Source organism: Herpailurus yagouaroundi, unplaced genomic scaffold (assembly GCF_014898765.1).
Source record: "Herpailurus yagouaroundi ecotype Mexico unplaced genomic scaffold, PumYag 208, whole genome shotgun sequence".
Lineage (NCBI taxonomy): Eukaryota > Metazoa > Chordata > Mammalia > Carnivora > Felidae > Herpailurus > Herpailurus yagouaroundi.
The window spans coordinates 2,489,821-2,508,732 of NW_024412439.1; the positions used below are offsets into that span (position 1 = coordinate 2,489,821).

Consider the following 18,912-nt stretch of genomic DNA (forward strand, 5'->3'; position numbering starts at 1 on the left):
AATTAGATAATACAGTTTTCTAGGATTTTATTTTACTTGTCTAAAAATAACAAGCTAATTCATTTTTATGGATAATTCTTTTATCAGTTTTATTAGTGAAATTCACTTATAACCTAAAAAGTCCATATTCTCTACAAAGAAAACACTTGTCCACAGATTCTTGCCTCTTAAGGGCACATCATATCAAGAGCACACCATATCAATAGGATCTTTTTGGGGTTTTCTTTGAGAGAGCGAGCACACACATATGAGCATGAGCAGGGGAGGGGCAGAGAGAGAGAGAAGAGAGAGAATGTCAAGCAGGCTCCAGGCTGTCAGAATAGAGCCTGATGTGGGGCTTGATCCCACGAGATCATGACCTGAGCTGAAATCAAGAGTCAGATGCTCAAGCCACTGAGCCGCCCAGGTGCCCCGAAATAGGGTTTTGATATGGGAAACAGTTGGCAGCAGCAAGAGAATTCCCCACACAAACCTTGTTGTGGCCAATTTAAGGTCTACTACATAAGCCTGGAGCTTCAGTTACAAATTCTTTGGAGCTTCTTGCAAGCCACACTACCACCAATAATGCTAAGGATCTATAAATCTCCTTGGTGACCCATAACCATCATCTTCCCAAAAAGAAATTAGAGCTTTTGCTGCTATTGCCCACTCCTAGCTTACTCTCTTCCTAAATCTGGGATTTTATCTTTCAGAACTGGGCACTGCCGTGTGTATGTGTGTGTGTATATGCACGTATACGTACCCATGTGTACATATGTACACATATATACACACAAGTAAATAAAATTAACAGCAAAATGTTATGATTTGGAGAAAGTTACCTAAGACTTATTTTTAGGGAAACACAAAATATGAAAAACTAAGAAAAGAGTGATATTCTAAGTACCACAGGATTCCTTTAATTGGCCAACTCTTCAAATGCACATACAATAAACCTTGACTTACAAAAGTGATTTACACACATCTTTTCAGGCATATACATATTATATAATAAAGCAAATAAACATCTCTATTTCCTGTTTATCTCAGGTAGCTCTTATCTAGAATAGTAGTAATCAAAACAATGAAATTTCATTTTCTAGATTGATTTTCATGATCTTTGTGACAATGACCAAAATTTAGCTCAGTTACTTAACTTCCAAGACTTACTTTCATAAAAGAATCATCTACCCAAAGAGAAATACTTTGTGGATTGGATGATACACTAAAACATATGAGACCAAGATTCTAAACAGTAGGATAACAGATAAAATATTTCACGCCCGTTCTATTCTTTTGATAAGACTAGAGAAACATAACACAAATCCACTTACAACAGGATTAAAATTATTAGTACACCAAATATATTTCCTACCTGATGAGTTTCTGCTCCTGGATTCATGACCCTGAGGATGCCCACAGCAGCACTGACTAAATTGCTCAGGAATGGTACCAACTATGAACGGGGAAATGGGGAAAAGGAGAAATGATTCAAAACCAACGAAGGACGGAAACAGGTAACACATGCACAAATTGCACAGTACATCATAGTTCACCAAATTTGATAAGGCAAAGATTTATTTCTGCTGACACTTACTGAGCGACCCATGTGCTGGGTGCTGGGCACCCTACCATATACTCTGCCTTGAAACAAGATCACCAGGAAAGGAAGCCACGTAAACAAATTAAAGCCTGTTAACAGGTAGGTCACTTAAGACAGAGAAGTACCAAGAGCTTGCAGTGTTTGAGGCGGGTGGAGCCGCAGGGGGCACAGCTGACTCACAGCCCAGCTGCTGTCCCTCTGCACCCACCCCATCCCTGAGGCTCCTGACAAGGCCAGTTCCCCAGGGCTGCTCCCAGACAGTGACCAACCGCATGTGGGCGAGGCACTAATTCAGGTCATTCCAGCAGGTCAGGGAACCTGGACAATGCAGTGTTTGGGGGCGTCCCTTGGGCCTGGCTAAAAGGTTCCGAGAGCTCACGCTAGTCAAGACGCCCCCGCCCACGCCTCCTAGCTTCCTCGCCCCCTCCGAGGAGTCAGACCTGCAAGGTGATCTGAAGGGGCTCCCCCAGATTCCTGCTGCCCCCGACCCCAGATCCATCACAGGTGTCTCCTGAGTCACTCTAGCACGTTCCTGCAGCTACCTTCTCTGCATCCACCTCTGAGAACCCAAACTAACAGGAGGAAGCGCTGAGAAGGCCCAGGGAGTTTAAGCAGACAGGAGACATGGGTCTGTGAAAACAAAAAGGCACTGACCCAGTAGCTAGGCGGGCAGGCGACGCTTAGGTCCCGAGGAAGGGCCTTTTCCTTGAGTGCAAGCATAAGGCTTGGACCTTGTCTCCGGAGACCCTGAAGTGCCCCAAGCGCTGCTGAGGGGGTGAAGGAGGGCCAGGATTTTGTTTGGGGAAGATTTTTCAGCTAAGAAACAGCCTCAAAACCATTGCAGGTGAGGTGGAGAAATAAATTTTTAAAAACACTATCATTATGGTTTTGTGTTTTTTTGAATCAGGGCTCCTGGGCACCACCTTCCATCCTTCTCACTCCGCCTCCTCCTGAAATTTCCTCACGTGCCCTCACTCTTACTCCAGCAGCTTTGCCTGAGGGTGGGGCCCTCTTCTTTTAGAAGTAAAAAATATATAAATACATTCATATACCTTGCGGGGGTGGGGGGGGGCACCACGAGGCCTTAAGACCTGCTGCCCGGGCCCTCTCTGCAGCCCCTGCCCCTCCCCACCACACCGGTGAGGTCTCTCACGCACTCTGCCACCTCAGCGGCTTTGGCCTCTCTTGCTTATATCCTGAAGTTGGAGCACTTTCTCTCTCGATTCCACCGAAACTGTGGTTTAAAGTTCGCTTTTTGGTTTGTTGCTGCTGCTGCGTCCCTGCTTGTTCTAGCATTCCCCTTGCCCTGCGTACGGTTTCCACGAGAGGTGGAAAGATCCGTGACGAAGCCGCTACCATCTTCCTCCCAGAGCTGGGAGGCCTCTGGAGAACACGAGCCAGCATGCAAGGTACACGATTGTCTTCTAATCCTCGTAAATCGGAGTGCTGAGTGGGTAGGCCTTTCATGTACTTTCCTCTAGGGTTTCCGCGGTTGTGTGTTTACAGCCCAAGCCCAGTGGAGAGACTTTTTATCCATAAGGCTCATTTATTATTACATTTCCAGTAGCGGTCCTAACAAATTTACACAGAGATGCTCAGGCGGGGGCCAGGTATACGGTGGAGCTGGGGGAAGGATATGGCTCCCCACCAGCTGCGAGTCACTGTCGTCGCGAGCCACCGTCACGACTGACATAAAGAGCGTCACGTCAGATTTGTCACAGCGAATAAAAAAAGTTGAAAACAACAGCTCTGCTCTCCTTACCCAAAGGGGAAGGTGAATAAGGTCTGGAAGACCCAGTGGAGAGTCTCCGTCCAACTGTCTGCACTGTGTCTGCTGGTGCCGGGGAGCAGGATCCCAGCCGGAGGAAGCCCATAGGGCTGGTGTTAGACCTTCGTACCGCTGCAGATCTGAAAAGAAAAATAAAATTGTTCCCTCTTTGGCAGGTTCTAGGACTCTATTTCTGTCTTTTTTTTTTTTTCTTTCTAAAACTTCCTGACAACCTGCCATGGAATAGAATTTTCTTTTTTTTTTTTTTTTTCAACGTTTATTTATTTTTGGGACAGAGAGAGACAGAGCATGAACGGGGGAGGGGCAGAGAGAGAGGGAGACACAGAATAGGAAACAGGCTCCAGGCTCTCAGCCATCAGCCCAGAGCCCGATGCGGGGCTCGAACTCACGGACCGCGAGATCGTGACCTGGCTGAAGTCGGACGCTTAACCGACTGCGCCACCCAGGCGCCCCTAGAATTTTCTTTTTTAAAAGTTTATTTTTTTGAGAGAGACGGAGACAGAGCAAGTGGGGGAGGGGCAGAGAGAGAGAGTCCCAAGCAGGTTCCACGCCGTCAGCACAGAGCCCAACGTGGGGCTCGGACTCATGAAACCGTGAGATCATGACTTGAGCCGGAACCAAGAGTGAGACGCTTAACCAACCGAGCTACCCAGAATTTTTTAAAATATATGATACGGTCACATGGAACAAATGTAAAATGTATAAAATTACATGGCGCGAAGTCTCCCTCCCATCCTGTACCCTGTCTGCCTGATTCTCAACATTTCCTCAATCCTACTCCAAAGGTTACCATTATTTCCAGTTTCTAACATATCCTTCCAGAATTCCTTAATTTACACACAAGCAAACAGACTGAAAATAAAATCTTACTTCCATCTTGATTTAACTATTTTCATTTTTTTTTGGTTTGAGGTTCCCTTTATACTCCTAAAAATTACTGAATATCCCAGAGTTTTTGTTCATGCAACTTATACCTATTGATATTTACTGTATGAGAAGTTAAAACTGAAAAAATTTTGTAACTAGTAATTCACTAAAAGTAACAAACTTATTACATGTAACATAAGATTATGAAAATTAATTACATCTTCCAAATAAAATACATTCATGAGAAGCATGGCATTGTTTTACATTTTTTCAGATCTCTTATGTCTGGCTCAATAGAAGACAGTTGGATTCTCATACTGGTTTTTGCATTCAATCTTTTATGTAACACAGTACATATGGGGGGATGTACATGAAGAAAATACAGCCTTATACAGCCTTCCTCCTCAAAAAAAGGAGGAATATTTTGGTAGCCTTTTCAAATAATTGTGATGCTCATCTTTGATACTATACCAAAACTCAGCAAATGGACATTTAAAAAAGATTAGCTGCAATGTAGAATCTGAAACTACTTCAATGAAATCTTGTACTCCATTACATTAGACTCTAATCTTTTGCAAAGTCCCTTGTACTTGGACTGGATCTTGTTCTTTTGAGCCCGACACAGAGCTCGAACTCACAAACCATGAGATCATGACCTGAGCCGAAGTTGGACGCTCAACCAACTAAGCCACCCAGGAGCCCCTGGACTGGGTATTTTATCTATGCATGGTTTTTAAACATTCGGTCACTTGAAAAATGTTGGTTGGTATTCCAAATGTCGACCACATCACAGGGTATCAAAAAGTCACATTCATACCAAAATATCACCACAAACCTTAACAGAAGTGGCTGTCAAGGCATAGCAGAAGCTGTCAAGATCACAGCAGTGAATCAAGAGTTTTCAAAAACTCTAATTTTTGCTCAAGAGCTCACATTTCACGATACTTATTTTCTAGGTGGTGGCAGACTTGGCTCATGAGCCGCCAGACGCCCACAGCTGGAGTTTGTCAGTTGCTCTTTCACGAAAACACGGCGCTCCGTGAAAAAGGGGCTATGGTTCAGCTTGCAACTGAATCACACGAGAGCTTCTCCTTAAGAGAACTCCTCCAATCTGCTGCAACAGTGCTTTATGCCCACATGCCACTCGAGGTGGCGATTTCCAAAGAGAAATAATAACTTTGCAGGCTTCATTAAAGAAATTCCTTGGTACCACAGTGCTGGTGGCAAAATATACAAAAACTCACAGTGTGGTTGGGTGCCACCACCGTGATGCATTTTAAGGCACCGGCAATTTGCACGTCATTGCTTTTGCACCATCAGTGCATGTCCACGTGTCCACACAGTGAGAGAAAGCAAACGATGTCCCAGTGTCATTATGAAAACAGGTTTGACCTCATGGACCTTCTGGAAGGGAGCCACACATGAACCACACTTTGGAAACCACTGCTAATCCTGTTATCACTTTGCTTTTTTCATTTTATAAAATACCTTGGAAATGTTTCTACCTTAGTGCACAGAGAGCTTCCTTCCTCTTTTTATGGAAGGTGCTCTGTTGTCACAGGTGGACCTTACAGCAGTCACTTACTGGTGGGAACTTGGCTTACTTCTCATCCTTTGCTATTGTAACAATTAACGACCTGTGTATATGTAATTTCATCCACAGGCAAGGACTGTATATCCATAGAATAAATTGCCAGAAGTTAGAGTGCTGGGTTCAAAAGATACATCCGTTAATAATCTTCACAGATACTGCCAAAATGCTCTTTGTAGAAGTTTTCTCAGTTTACATCCTATGAATCTTCTTCCATTCACTGAGCTCTACATTAGGTGGGCCCTTTTAACTTAAAATCTTGTGTTCTCCAATCCTGGAAAACTTTCTCTTGATTATTTCCTGGAAATTTTCTTCTTCACCATTTTACTTGTTCTTTCTGGAATGCCTACATTAATCAACACTTGAAGATTTTTTCTTTTTTTTTTGTTTTTAAGCAAGCTCCATGCCCAGTGTGGAGCCCAGTGTGGGGCTTGAATTCATGACCCTGAGATCAAGATCTGAACTGAGATCAAGAGACAGACACCTGGGGTGCCTGGGTGGCTCAGTTGGTTGAGCATCCGACTTTGGCTCAGGTCATGATCTGGTGGCTCCTGAGTCCGAGCCCTGCATCAGGCTCACCACTGTCAGCACAGAGCCCACTTCAGATCCTCTGTCTCTCTCTCTCTCTCTCTCTGCCCCGCCAGGCTCACGCTTGCCCTCTCTCAAAAATAAACAAACATTAAAAAAAAAGAGAGAGAGAAAGAGACATTTAAGCAACTGAGCCACCCAGGCACCCCTGAAGAATATATTTTATTCATAGTTTCCACCTTCTTTATTTGATTCACCTATTTCAGATACGGCCTCAACTTTGTCTTCCAACATTTATTTTTATCTATTTCAGTTATATTTTATAACATCCAAGAGGTCTTTTTGATTTTGATTATTTTCAAAAACACTTTGTACCAATTTATGGACGCAGTCTCTTTCCTATTTCTAAGGATACATTTTTTTTTTTTTAAAGATTTTGATTTTAAGTAATCTCGACACCCAACGTGGGGCTTGAACTTACAACCCCTGGATCAAAGGTCGCATGCTCCACCAGTTGAGCCGGCCAGGTGCCCCGGAAGGTAACAGATCTTTGAATAATAACAACACATTTTTTAAAAGAAAAGGAAGAAAAGAGAACGCTAGCTTACCTTGGAGAACCGTGCAGATTTGTGCCAGAGCTGGCAGTAGATGTAAGATTCTGCTCTATGCGCTGATAATTCCTTATCTGAGTAGGGACCGGAATTGGTGCCGTCTCACTGTGAGGGGACACGGTAGGCTGGCACTGCCTGCAACCGTAATTTATTGAAAAAGGCAAGAAATCCAAGTAAGCCTGTTTTTCTTTCATTTGACACATTGGTGATATTTAGAGAAGATTCTAGAAGGGGCCAAACGATCGCTTCTATGTGAATAAAAAATGATCATCTCAAAAAATAAGGCACAGAAAATCACATTAGTCATTTAAAAGACTCTCCAGACATTCAGATGCTTATTGAGGACGAAGAATTCTAACAAAAACTGGAAAAACATTCCTCTACGACAATAGGAAAAGTCCGTAGGTTGGCAAAACTCAGTTTCATCTGCTCACATTCTGCTATTCGTTATTATGTGAGAGAAAAAAAATATTTCTAGGAAAATATGCTGGGTAAAAGAACAGGAAGTTCATGAGCAAAGATGACAGGAATGTTTACAAAAGTTATGAATGCAGTAAGCATTCCCAAAGAACTTCTGACTTCTAAAAAGATTGCAAACAACACTGTACAACTCTCAAAGCACATTATTGATCTGAGGCCCACATGGTGAGGTGTTAGTACTGGGTTTCTGTGACAGCCTCTCCCCTTGATTTTCATAAATTCAGAAACAGGATGTCCTTGGATGACTTTCAATTCAATTTGCAACCTGTCTTCACACATCAGTGACAATACCGGGCCTTAAAAGATGATTTATTTCATTTTTCTGTCCTCCTATAAGTCCAAAAAAGCCACATGAATCTAATACTTTTTCTCAAATTACAATATTACAGATATCAAGAGACTGTATACTTATCTAACAAACAATATGATATTCATCTAAAGTGTCACTTGAGAGCTTTTGAAATATTAGAGCATTTCATATTTAAATAAAATCTCATCTCTAATAGAGATGTTAGTTGCTTTCTCCAATATCCATTCACCCACTCTTTCTGACTAGCAGAACTCAAATTTTATGGAAGATGGCAATTTGCTCAGTGAAATTATGACACATCCCAGACTCCTTTGCAGCCATGAGTAGTCATATATCTTTCCTGGTCAATGAGATGTAAGTGGAAGTCTTCGATCCACTCTTCCTCCTTCCTCCTTCCTCCTGCCTGGACTGTGGGTATGCTTGCCGGAGCTTCAGCAACTACCTTTGAACTATGAACAACAGGCCAAAAGAATTGGAGACAACTTCCTTGAGCCAAAGAAACGAAGACAATAGCTATTTATTTTGACTTCTCATCTTGCAAGAAAACTAAACCTTTAGTGTGAACCACGCTACAGTCAGGACTGTTGTTTCTAGCTTTTTGTCTATAAGCTCACTCTATTTTTCCATTTAGGTAATTCTCATTGTCGTGTATTCATTTATCCATCCATCCATCCATCCATCCATCCATCCATATTGAAGTACAGGTGACACATACATTAGTGTCAAGCGTAATGTTAAGTATCTTTTAAATACAATAATGTGTGTTTTTAATATCTATATATCTGATTGTGAAGTTTACCTACAACCTGAAAATGAAACAAAACAAAACCAAAAACTTCTACTAGCGGAAACTAAACAGGTTTACAAGACTTCATTAACCAACTGTGGAGCCTGCAACCCAGAGCTCGCACAGGCCTGAGAGCCTAAGTTCCTCAGTAAGACAATAGCCAGCACGGCCATCAAAGATCAGAATGTGAATGAACAAATGTTCATTCCTACTGTCTCAATTCAATGAGTTAGTAAAGACTTAGTGAAGCAAGTACATCTGGGAATTTCTTTTAACACATACATCGTCAAGTTCTAATATCTTTTCACCAAAGGGAAATTAGAAGCTGAGTAAGAGTACCCTATGATATAAATTGAGCAACTTCATACATAATTCAAAGCACCTCTCTCAGGGAATCCTAAGCAATCCTCTCCCAGCATATGAGGAGATAAGCAGCCATGACAGGTGTTCTGGAAATGTGGTCTCCGACAGTCTCTGGACAGAACCTTCAAGCAGACCTGCTCAGTCTACAAAGTCTTCCCAGGAGAAATCCCCAGAGCACCAGCTAGCTAAGACCACTGAAGCCAAATTTCTGTCTAGCTTTATATTAATATCAATATTTAACCATTACTTGACTCCCTAAGCTCAGGATGAGGAGAGGGAAGGTCTATGCATGCCCTGAGTATCCAGCACAGCCTCCCCACCCCCCCCTAAGTAAAGCAGTTCAGAGGACTCTCTATGTGCAAAGTCACGTTTGACCTGCATGGAATACTAGAAAGACTAAGCAGGCTGCCCAAAATACAATACACGTTTATTTTACGGAAATGAGTCATTTTTATCTAGGGGTCAGAAATTTTCCTGGAAAGACTTAGGTTAAATATTTCAAACTACTTTCAACAAAAGTGAGGCTCCGAGGAAGAATGAGACCTACTACTACCAACATTGCATAGACTGGCATATGAGATGACAGTTTGGGATACGGAGGTGCAAAGTTTTAACGACTTCACAAACAATATGTCTTGTACCTGCATCAAACCATTTTATTTTTGCATACAGCATAATTTCAATGTATTTTTAGTAATTTCTGTTTTCACCTGCACTTAATATCTTATGGTAGAGTGTTTTTTTGTTTTTTGTTTCCAAAATACTCACTACCTCTCTCTGGACCCATTTCTATACTCCCTGGTGTGGGCACTCCTGCCACAAATCCCGGGAGGTAGGGTGAAAGAACAGCTCCCAGTTAGGACATGCTGTTCTCAAACCAGAGGGAAACAGACCGATGACAGAAGAGAAGCTTTCAGAGCCATTATGTAGTCCTGCTATCACTGTTTTCCCCTCTCGTTTAAGATCAGCATGTCCCAGGGGCGCCTGGGTGGCACAGTCGGTTAAGCGTCCGACTTCAGCCAGGTCACGATCTCGCGGTCCGTGAGTTCGAGCCCCGCGTCGGGCTCTGGGCGGATGGCTCGGAGCCTGGAGCCTGTTTCCGATTCTGTGTCTCCCTCTCTCTCTGCCCCTCCCCCGTTCATGCTCTGTCTCTCTCTGTCCCCAAAATAAATGAGCGTTGAAAAAAAAATTAAAAAAAAAAAAAAAATCAGCATGTCCCAATTCTTATATACCATGTAAGAGACAAAAGTACCCCAAAGCCCATAAATCTATGATATTATTAGAAACACATGGGGTGCCTGAGTGGCTCAGTTGACTAAACGTCTGACTTTGGCTCAGCTCATGATCTCACAGATTGTGGGTTTGAGCCCCACATCCGGCTCTGCGCTGACAGCTCAGAGCCTGGAGTCTGCTTCATATTCTGTCTTCCTCTCTGCCCCTCCCCTACTCATGCTCTCTCTCTCTCTCTCAAAAACATTTAAAAAAATTTACAAGAAAAAGGAACATATAAAGATGCCATTTGTGACATCAATAACATAAATGGGGGTAGTGTACTCCCATACTCTCCATTAGGAGGGTTTTTTAAAATATTTTTTTAATGTTTATTTATTTTTGAGAGAGAGAGAGTGTGTGTGTGTGTGTGTGTGTGAGAGAGAGAGAGAGAGAGAGAGAGAGAGAGAGAGCAGGGGAGGGGCAGAGAGAGAGGGAGACACAGAATCCAAAGCAGGGTCCAGGCTTCAAGCTGTCAGCACAGAGCCTGATGCAGGGCTCGAACTCACGAACTGTGGGATCATGACCTGAGCTGAAGTCGGACACTTAACGAACTGAGTCACCCAGGCGCCCCAGGAGTAGAGTTTTTGCAGGCAATTGAAGTTATCAGTTAAATGAGATTGTTGTAACTGTTAGGATATTTCATGTAGTCCCAATAGTAATCACAAAGAATATATCTATAGAATACACACGATAGGAAATGTGAACTGAAGCATGTCACTACAACAAGGTCAACAAAACACAAAGAAAGGTAGCAAGAGAGGAAATGAGGGACCAAAAAGCCTCAAGATATACATAAAAGTAACAAAATGACAGTAATCTATCTTTCCCTATTAGGCTGAAAGTGAAAGAATATCCCATGCAAATGGTAACCAGAAGAGAGCAGGCACAGCTATAATATCAGACAAAAAAGACTTTCAGTCAAACACTGTTACAAGATACAAAAAAGGACATAATATATAATGATTAAAGAGTCACTTAACCAGAAAAATATAACAATTATAAATATTTATGCACCAAACATCAGCTCTCCCAAATAGATCAAGCAAATACTGACAGAATTGAAGGGAGAAATAGAGAATTCCATAATAATAGCTGTACCCCCACTTTCAATAATGGATAGAACAACCAGATAAAAGATCAATAAAGAACCAGGGCTTGAACAACACTCTAGACCAACTGGATCTTGTAGACACACACCGAGCACTCCTCCCACCAACAGAAGAACATTCGTTCTTCTCAGGTATACACGAAACGCTCTCCAGGATAGACCACACATTAGGTCACAAAACAAATCTTAAGAAATAGCAAAATACTTGTCAACAAGCTGGATAACCTGAAGAAACGTATACATTTCTACACACACACAGGCTACCAAGACTGGATGATAAAGAACGAGAAAATCTGAACAGACCCATAACTAAGGAGACTTGATCAGTAATCAAAAACCTTCCAACACCAAAAAAAGCCTAAGACTTTCACTGGTGAATTCTACCCAACATTTAAAGAATTAACATCAGGGGTGCATGGGTGGCTCAGCTGGTTAAACGTTGGACTTCGGCTCAGGTCATGATCTCGTGGTTTGTGAGTTCGAGCCCCCCATGGGGCTCTGTGCTGACAGCTCAGAGCCTGGAGCCTGCTTCGGATTCTGTGTCTCCTTCTCTCTGCCCCTCCCACACTTTCATTCAGTCTCTCTCTCAAAAATTAAATAAATGGGGCGCCTGGGTGGCGCAGTCGGTGAAGCGTCCGACTTCAGCCAGGTCACGATCTCGCGGTCCGGGAGTTCGAGCCCCGCGTCAGGCTCTGGGCTGATGGCTCAGAGCCTGAGCCTGTTTCCGATTCTGTGTCTCCCTCTCTCTCTGCCCCTCCCCCGTTCATGCTCTGTCTCTCTCTGTTCCAAAAATAAATAAACGTTGAAAAAAAAATTTTTTTTTAAAAATTAAACAAATGAAAGAAAGAAAGAAAGAAAGAAAGAAAGAAAGATCAACATCTCAAACTCATCCAAAATATTAAAGAGGAGGAAATACTCCCAAACTCATTCCATGAGTTCAGCATTATCCTAATACCAAACCACACGTAGATACTACAAAAACAAAAAACTACAGCACAATTTCCCCTATGAAATTTGATGCAAAAAAATCCTTAACAAAATATTAGCAAACCAAATTCAACAACACATTAAAAGGATCATAAACCATGACCAAATGTGATTTATAACACACCTACATCAATAGAAAGGACCAAAACCACAGGACTATCTCAATTTATGCAGAAAAAAGCACTGGACAAAATCCCAACATCCTTTCATGATAAAATGCATTCAACAGGGGTGCCTGGGGGGCTCAGCTGGTCGAGTATCTGACTCTTCCAGCTCAGGTCATGATCCCAGGGTCCTAAGACTGAGCCCCTCACTGGGCTCCGTGCTAAATGTGGAGCCTGCTTAAGATTCTCTCTCTCTCCCTCCCTCTGCTCCTCTCCCCAGCTTGTGTGCTCTCTCTCTCTAAATAAAAACAATTTTTAAAAAAGCATTCAACAAACTAGGAATTGAAAAAAATTACCTCAACATAATAAATGCCATATATAAAAAGCCCACAATTAACATCATACTCAATGGTTAAAGACTGAAAGCTTTTTCTCTATGATCAGGAACAAGACAAGGATGCCTGCTCTCATCATTTCTATTCAACTCTTAGCCAGAGCAATTAGGCACAAAAAAAAAAAGAAATATAAGGCATTCAAATTTGAATGGAAAAAGTAAAATATTTTTGTTCATGGAAACATGATCTTAAATATAGAACATCCTAAAGATTTCACACACAAAAAGCCTTTAGAACTAATACATTCAGTGGGGCACCTGGGTGGCTCAGTCAGTTGAGCATCTGACTCTTAATTTCGGCAAAGGTCACAATCCCAGAGTTGTGGGATCGAGCCCCATGTTGGGATCCACACTGAGCACGGAGCCTGCTTAAGAGTCTCTCTCCGCCCCCCCCCCCCCCCGCCCCACCCTTCTCTCCTGCTTGGTCTCTAAAATACAATACAATAACTCCTAGAAGAAAACATAGGAGAAAAGCTTCATGACATTGGATTAGGCAATGATTTCTTGAATATGACACTAAACACACACACACACACACACACACACACACACACACACACAATAGACAAATGAGACTACATAAAATTCTAAAACTTCTATGCTCAAAGGACTGGAAAAACAATCTTTGGAATGGGAGAAAATATCTGTAAATCATATATCTGATAAAGGGTTAATATCCAAAATATATAAAGAACTCCTACAACTCTACAACCAATGACATACAAATGGCCAACAAGTATATGAAAAGACACTCAAAACCACTGATCATTAACAGAATTGCAAATCAAAACCACAATGAGCTATTACCTCACACCCAAAAAAAAAAAGAAGTAACAAGTGCTACTGAAGATGTAGAGAAACCAGAACCCTTGTATACTGTTGGTAGGAACGTAAAATGGTACAACCACGGAGGAAAACAGTATGGCAGCTCCACAAACACTTCTAATATGATATGAATCCAGCAACCCCACTGTTGCGTATATATCCAACATAACTGAAAGCAGGGTCTCAAACAGGTATCTGCACACTCACATTTATAGCAGAAGTATTCACAATAGCCAAGGGGTAGAAGAAATATAATTGTCCGTTGAAAGAAGAATGGATAAAGAAAATACGGTATGTGTGTAGAATGGAATATGATTCAGCCTTAAAAAGGAAATTCTGACACATGCTGTAACATGGATGAACCTTGAGGATATTACGATGACTGAATGAAGCCAGTCACAAAAAGACACGTGTTGTATATCCTACTTTTTTGAGGTATATAAAATAGTCACATCCATAGAAACAGAAAGCAGAATGGTAGTTACCAGTGCCTAGGGATGGGAGAAATGGGGAAGGCTATTACATAATGAGTACTGGGTTTGACTTTTGCAAGACGAAAAAGTTCTGGAGAGTGGTTGCACCACATCGTGAATATACTTAACGCTACTACACTGTAAGCTTAAATACGCCAAGATGACAGATTTCATGTGTTTTGCCACAATTTAAACTTTGTTTACAAAAAACGACACATTGTGAAACTAAATTTTAAGAATCAGGAACACAAAGTCCCCTAACTTTCCTCACAAAATTCAAAATGAGAGCAATCTTTTCATTTAATATACGTAAACATACCCTCCACACACCAAGAACTCGTTTGAAGCACGCTTGCCAGCAGCTCCCATTGGCATGTCATCTAAAAGAGAGAGAGGAAAATACTGTCAGTTCTGCTCGACCATCTGCTCACAAGACGTAACTTGTTCCAACATGATCATTAGGAAAAATCTGAGCACAACACAAATTGACCACTTGCTTATGTTGCAGTTTCCTCCATGAGTAAAAGCAGGTAAAAACCGCGAGGAGAAACACTGAAGACGCTGCACCCAGCTGAATGCACAGCCCGCAGCTCTTCAACGCCCGTTTCTGGAAACAATCCGGTCTTACGAGGCAAAGTGTCATATTTATTTCAGTGACATGTATTTCTCCACCATCTAACACGCACGGGAAAACTGTGCTAACGTTTCAATCGTGTTCTTTTTAATATGTCACTCACCAATGTCTGGAGTATTATGCCTCCAATTCCAATTTGCCCATAAACTCGGTGGTTTTTACTGAGCAATATTTTCAGACTGTGGTCATTTTCAGAACACACATGTCACATTCTAGCACAACGGACTGCAAACAAAGTCTAGTTCACACCAGTGTTGGAGCACCCCCATCCTCCTGCATAACAAGCACTCCTGTGTCCTGAATGGTTGTTGAGCGAGATGTGGAAGCTGGGGCTTCTCAGCCACGGCAGCACATGCCACAGGCCATCGTCACCTACTCCTACATCATCTGTATGTGGGAACAGAGCTGGGCTCAGACGCAGGGGCCCCTCACTCCTTTTCACTGGTATGTCCACTCTATCACATTGCCTGTGTGATTTTAAATGGCCGTAAACGTGGGGCGTGTGGGTGGCTCAGCTGGTTAAGCGTCCGACTCTTGATTTCAGCTCAGGTCATGATCTCATGGTTTGTGAGTTCAAGCCCTGAGTCAGGCTCTGCACTGACAGTGAGGAGATTCTCTCTCTCTCCCCCTCTCTCCCCCTCCACCACTCACGCACATTCTTCCTCTCTCAAAAGAAATAAACTTTAAATAAATAAATAAATAGATAGATAGATAGATAAATGGCTGTGAAGGCATAATTAATGTGTTGATATGACACAGCAAATAATATCAATTTTTTAAAAAGTACACAGCTAACCTATACCCAAAAGGGGGGAAAAATCAACACAAATATCCCTTTGAATGGCCCTAAATAAGATTTGAGAAATGTATTTATTTTAGCACATCTCAAGTCCCTGCTCTCTTGAAGCTTACATTCTATCAGTGAAAGAAGGTAACAGTGTCAGGCATGATAAGAAATACAAAGGAAAATAAATCACGGTAAAAGAATAAAGAGAAGTGAGGAAGCAAGGTATCTATTTTAAAGAAAATAGCTGCCGACATGGGAACAGGGCAGATGGGGTAGAGATAGAAGCTACGTTTCACTAAGTGCACTTCATTTTTTAGCTTTGAGTTTGGAACCATACATAATTATGAAACAAAATAAAATCAAAAGAAAAAATATCCCTAGAAATCAAAAGCAAACCACTATAATGTTTTGCCATTCATAACCATATGTCAACATATCTGTATTGTCACCAGAAGGGAATTCTTTCAAGTGACTTTAAAGCTCAGTAATTTGATTGGACATCCCTAATGAGATTATCCTAAGGACAAAAAGACCCACCCACAGAAAGAGTTTTTGTTTTGTTCTGTTTTCTTTTGTTAAGTAGTCTTCATGCCCCATGTGGGGCTTGAACTCTTGACCCTGAAATCAAGAGTCACAATCTCTACCCATTGAACCAGCCAGGCACCTCCCATAAAAAGATTTTAGTAATTATATCGTTATTGATACCACATTGGGGAGGGAGAGAAAAGAGAAGAGCCTAAACTCACAAGGGCAAAAAGAAAAGTCAACAGCCACAAAAACTTAGAAGCTATAAAGTTGATATAAGCCTCATTTGATTTAGGAGACCCAAGAAGACAGAATCCTTAGCCAGCAGAGGTTCCCCCATATTGTATCAGGGAGTCTTCTCTGGGAGATGTGAATGGCCCTCCAAAAGGGAAGCATTCCAAGGCAAGTCAAGGACTCAGCCATATCGTGTCCCTAAGACCCACCACTTACAAAGCTTTCAAACAATGTTCTAATTTTCCACTCGTAATTATGAGTACACAACAACCACCAAGCATCCAAGGAGGGAAATCCAATCTGAAAACCAGATTCCCAAACAACCTGGGGGAGATTAAAAAAAAAAAAAAAAAAGAAAGAAATATTTTCCAGGGAAAGGTTAAAAGATGTATATATAATTAATGTCCTCAGATAAAACAAAATATTGCACCCTGAAATAAGAACAATTCTCAAAGGGAGGAGGGAAGCTTCTGAAAATTAAAACATGAGAAGATAAATGAAAAACTCAGTGAAAGAAAACATCAAGGAAATTTCCATAAAATTAGAGCAATAAGACAAAAAAATGTAAAATCTGACAAGAGACAGGAAAATCAGAGGACTGTACTCAGGTATTTGTCTTATGTTATTACTTTTAAATCATATACATGTTATTTATTTATTTATTTATTTATTTATTTATTTGAATCGTATAGATGTTTTAAAAATCTTATCCGCTTCCCAGTCTCACATGTAAGAAGCCTGGAAGTTGCCATTCCAACCCAACAAGTAAAAAGTTGAACAGACTGAACAATCAACAATTCTTCTTGGTGGGCGCCTAGGTGGGGTGGCTCAATCAGTTAAGTGTCCAACTTCAGCTCAGGTCAGGATCTCACCGTTTATACGTTCGTGGGGCCCCCCCCCCCCCCCCTTGGGCTCTGGGCTGACAGCTCGGAGCCTGGAGCCTGCTTCGGATTCTGCGTCTCCCTCTCTCTCTGCCCCTCCCCACTCTCACTCTGTCTCTGTCTCTCTCTCTCAAAAATAAATAAACATTAAAAAAAATTCTTCTTGGATCCAAAAGAGAGACAAGGACAAAGGGCAAACCGATGCCCTAGGATTAGAGAGACAGGCAAACACAGGGACTTGTGGCTTATCTGAGATAAGATTTACCAGCAGAATGCTTGAGGAAACAGAGCTGGGGTGGCAAAACATGAACCATGACTGACAATTTGCTAGAGGATCACTGTGGACAACTCTCAGAGTTAAAAACTCCAGGAGGATCTAGTCATAGGGAGGCTCACAATATTGCCAGATTTGCCTCCAGGAATTCAGAAGCTCACAGTAAATACCAGAGAAAAATCGCCTTCTGCTTCTGCTGAGATAACGGAAGAGAGACCATTTTTAAAAAGGTCTGAGCATTCTGTTCGGAACAAGGCCTGCCCTCAGGGGAAACCACTTAATCAGAGCCTAGCCGACCTGGGGGCAGGGAAATGCCCAACTCCAGTCCCCTACGGCCATCCGGTCCCACCTAAGGCAGGAAAAAGAAACTGGGAAACACTTTATGCCCACAGAGCAGAGACCTAGGCTCACTAAAAGACTGAGACCTAATCACAGGGCTACAGAACACTTGTACCTACAGGCCTAGTACTTACTTCCCCTCCTACTTACTGAAAGGCCTACTTACAGCAGTTCCTTTTACCCAGTACATCATGCAGGACTATCAAGAAAAAGTCACAAGGCATACCAACCAAAAGGCAAAACAAAAACAAAAACAAAAACCAACAAAAAACACAGTTTGAAGAGACAGAGCAAGCATCAGAACCAGACTTGGCAGGGATGTTAGAAGTATCAGGCTGGAGGGGCACCTGGGTGACTCAGTCGATTAAGTGTCTGACTCTTGATTTCCGCTCAGGTCGTGATCTCACCGTTGGTGGCATCGAGCCCCACATCGGGCTCTGCGCTGACAGCATGAAGCCTGATTGGGATTCTCTCTCTCTGCCCCTCCACCCTCTTTATCTCTCTCTCTCTGTCTCAAACTAAATAAAAAACATTTTAAAATATCTTTAAAAAGAAAAGAACTATCAGACTGGAAATTTAAAACTATGATTAATATGCTAAAGGCCCTAATGGAAAAGGTAGACAGCATGCAAAAACACATAAGCAACATAAAAAAAAGATGGACATACTAACAAAGAACCAAAAAGAAACACTAGAGATTAAAAAGCACTGTAACGGAAATGAAGATTGCCTGTGATAGGCTTATTAGTGCACTTGACACAGCTGAGGAAAGAAGAACATATGGACAGAATCCTCAAAAACTGAAAAACAAACAGAATAAGAACAAAGACTTTTAAAAAAGTCAACAGAATATCCAAAGTCTGTGGGACAACTACAACAGGTGCAACATGTGTAATGGGATTACCAGAAAGAGAAGAAAGAACAAAAGGAACAGAGGGAAATATCTCAAACGATAATGACTCAGAATTTCCCTAAATGAATGTCAGATTCAGGAAGCTCAAAGAACTCCAAGCAGGATAAATGCCCAGAACAACTACACCTAGGCATATCATTTTCAAATTACAGAAAATCAAAAGTAAAGAAAAAAGAATTCTGCAAGAAGCCAAAGAAAAAGCCATACTTACAAACAAAGATAAGAATCACATTGATGGGAATGCAAGCTGGTGC

The 18,912-nt window shown here is 41.8% G+C and overlaps 1 protein-coding gene across 4 annotated transcripts in view; it reads right to left on the reverse strand.

Moving 5' to 3' along the window:
• The window catches only part of ULK2 (unc-51 like autophagy activating kinase 2), an 89,417-nt gene that overhangs the window by 27,288 nt on the left and 43,217 nt on the right, over nucleotides 1-18,912 (reverse strand). For 2 of the 4 annotated variants that reach the window (XM_040453084.1, XM_040453080.1), the window contains exons 14-17: nucleotides 14,391-14,451; nucleotides 6,966-7,103; nucleotides 3,345-3,490; nucleotides 1,355-1,435 (exon numbers count right to left, since the gene is read on the reverse strand). In XM_040453084.1, coding sequence (XP_040309018.1) covers nucleotides 1,355-1,435; nucleotides 3,345-3,490; nucleotides 6,966-7,103; nucleotides 14,391-14,451 — 426 coding nt within the window. The remainder of the gene's footprint in view (nucleotides 1-1,354; nucleotides 1,436-3,344; nucleotides 3,491-6,965; nucleotides 7,104-14,390; nucleotides 14,452-18,912) is intronic. The other 2 variants (XM_040453083.1, XM_040453081.1) reach the window with 2 other exon arrangements.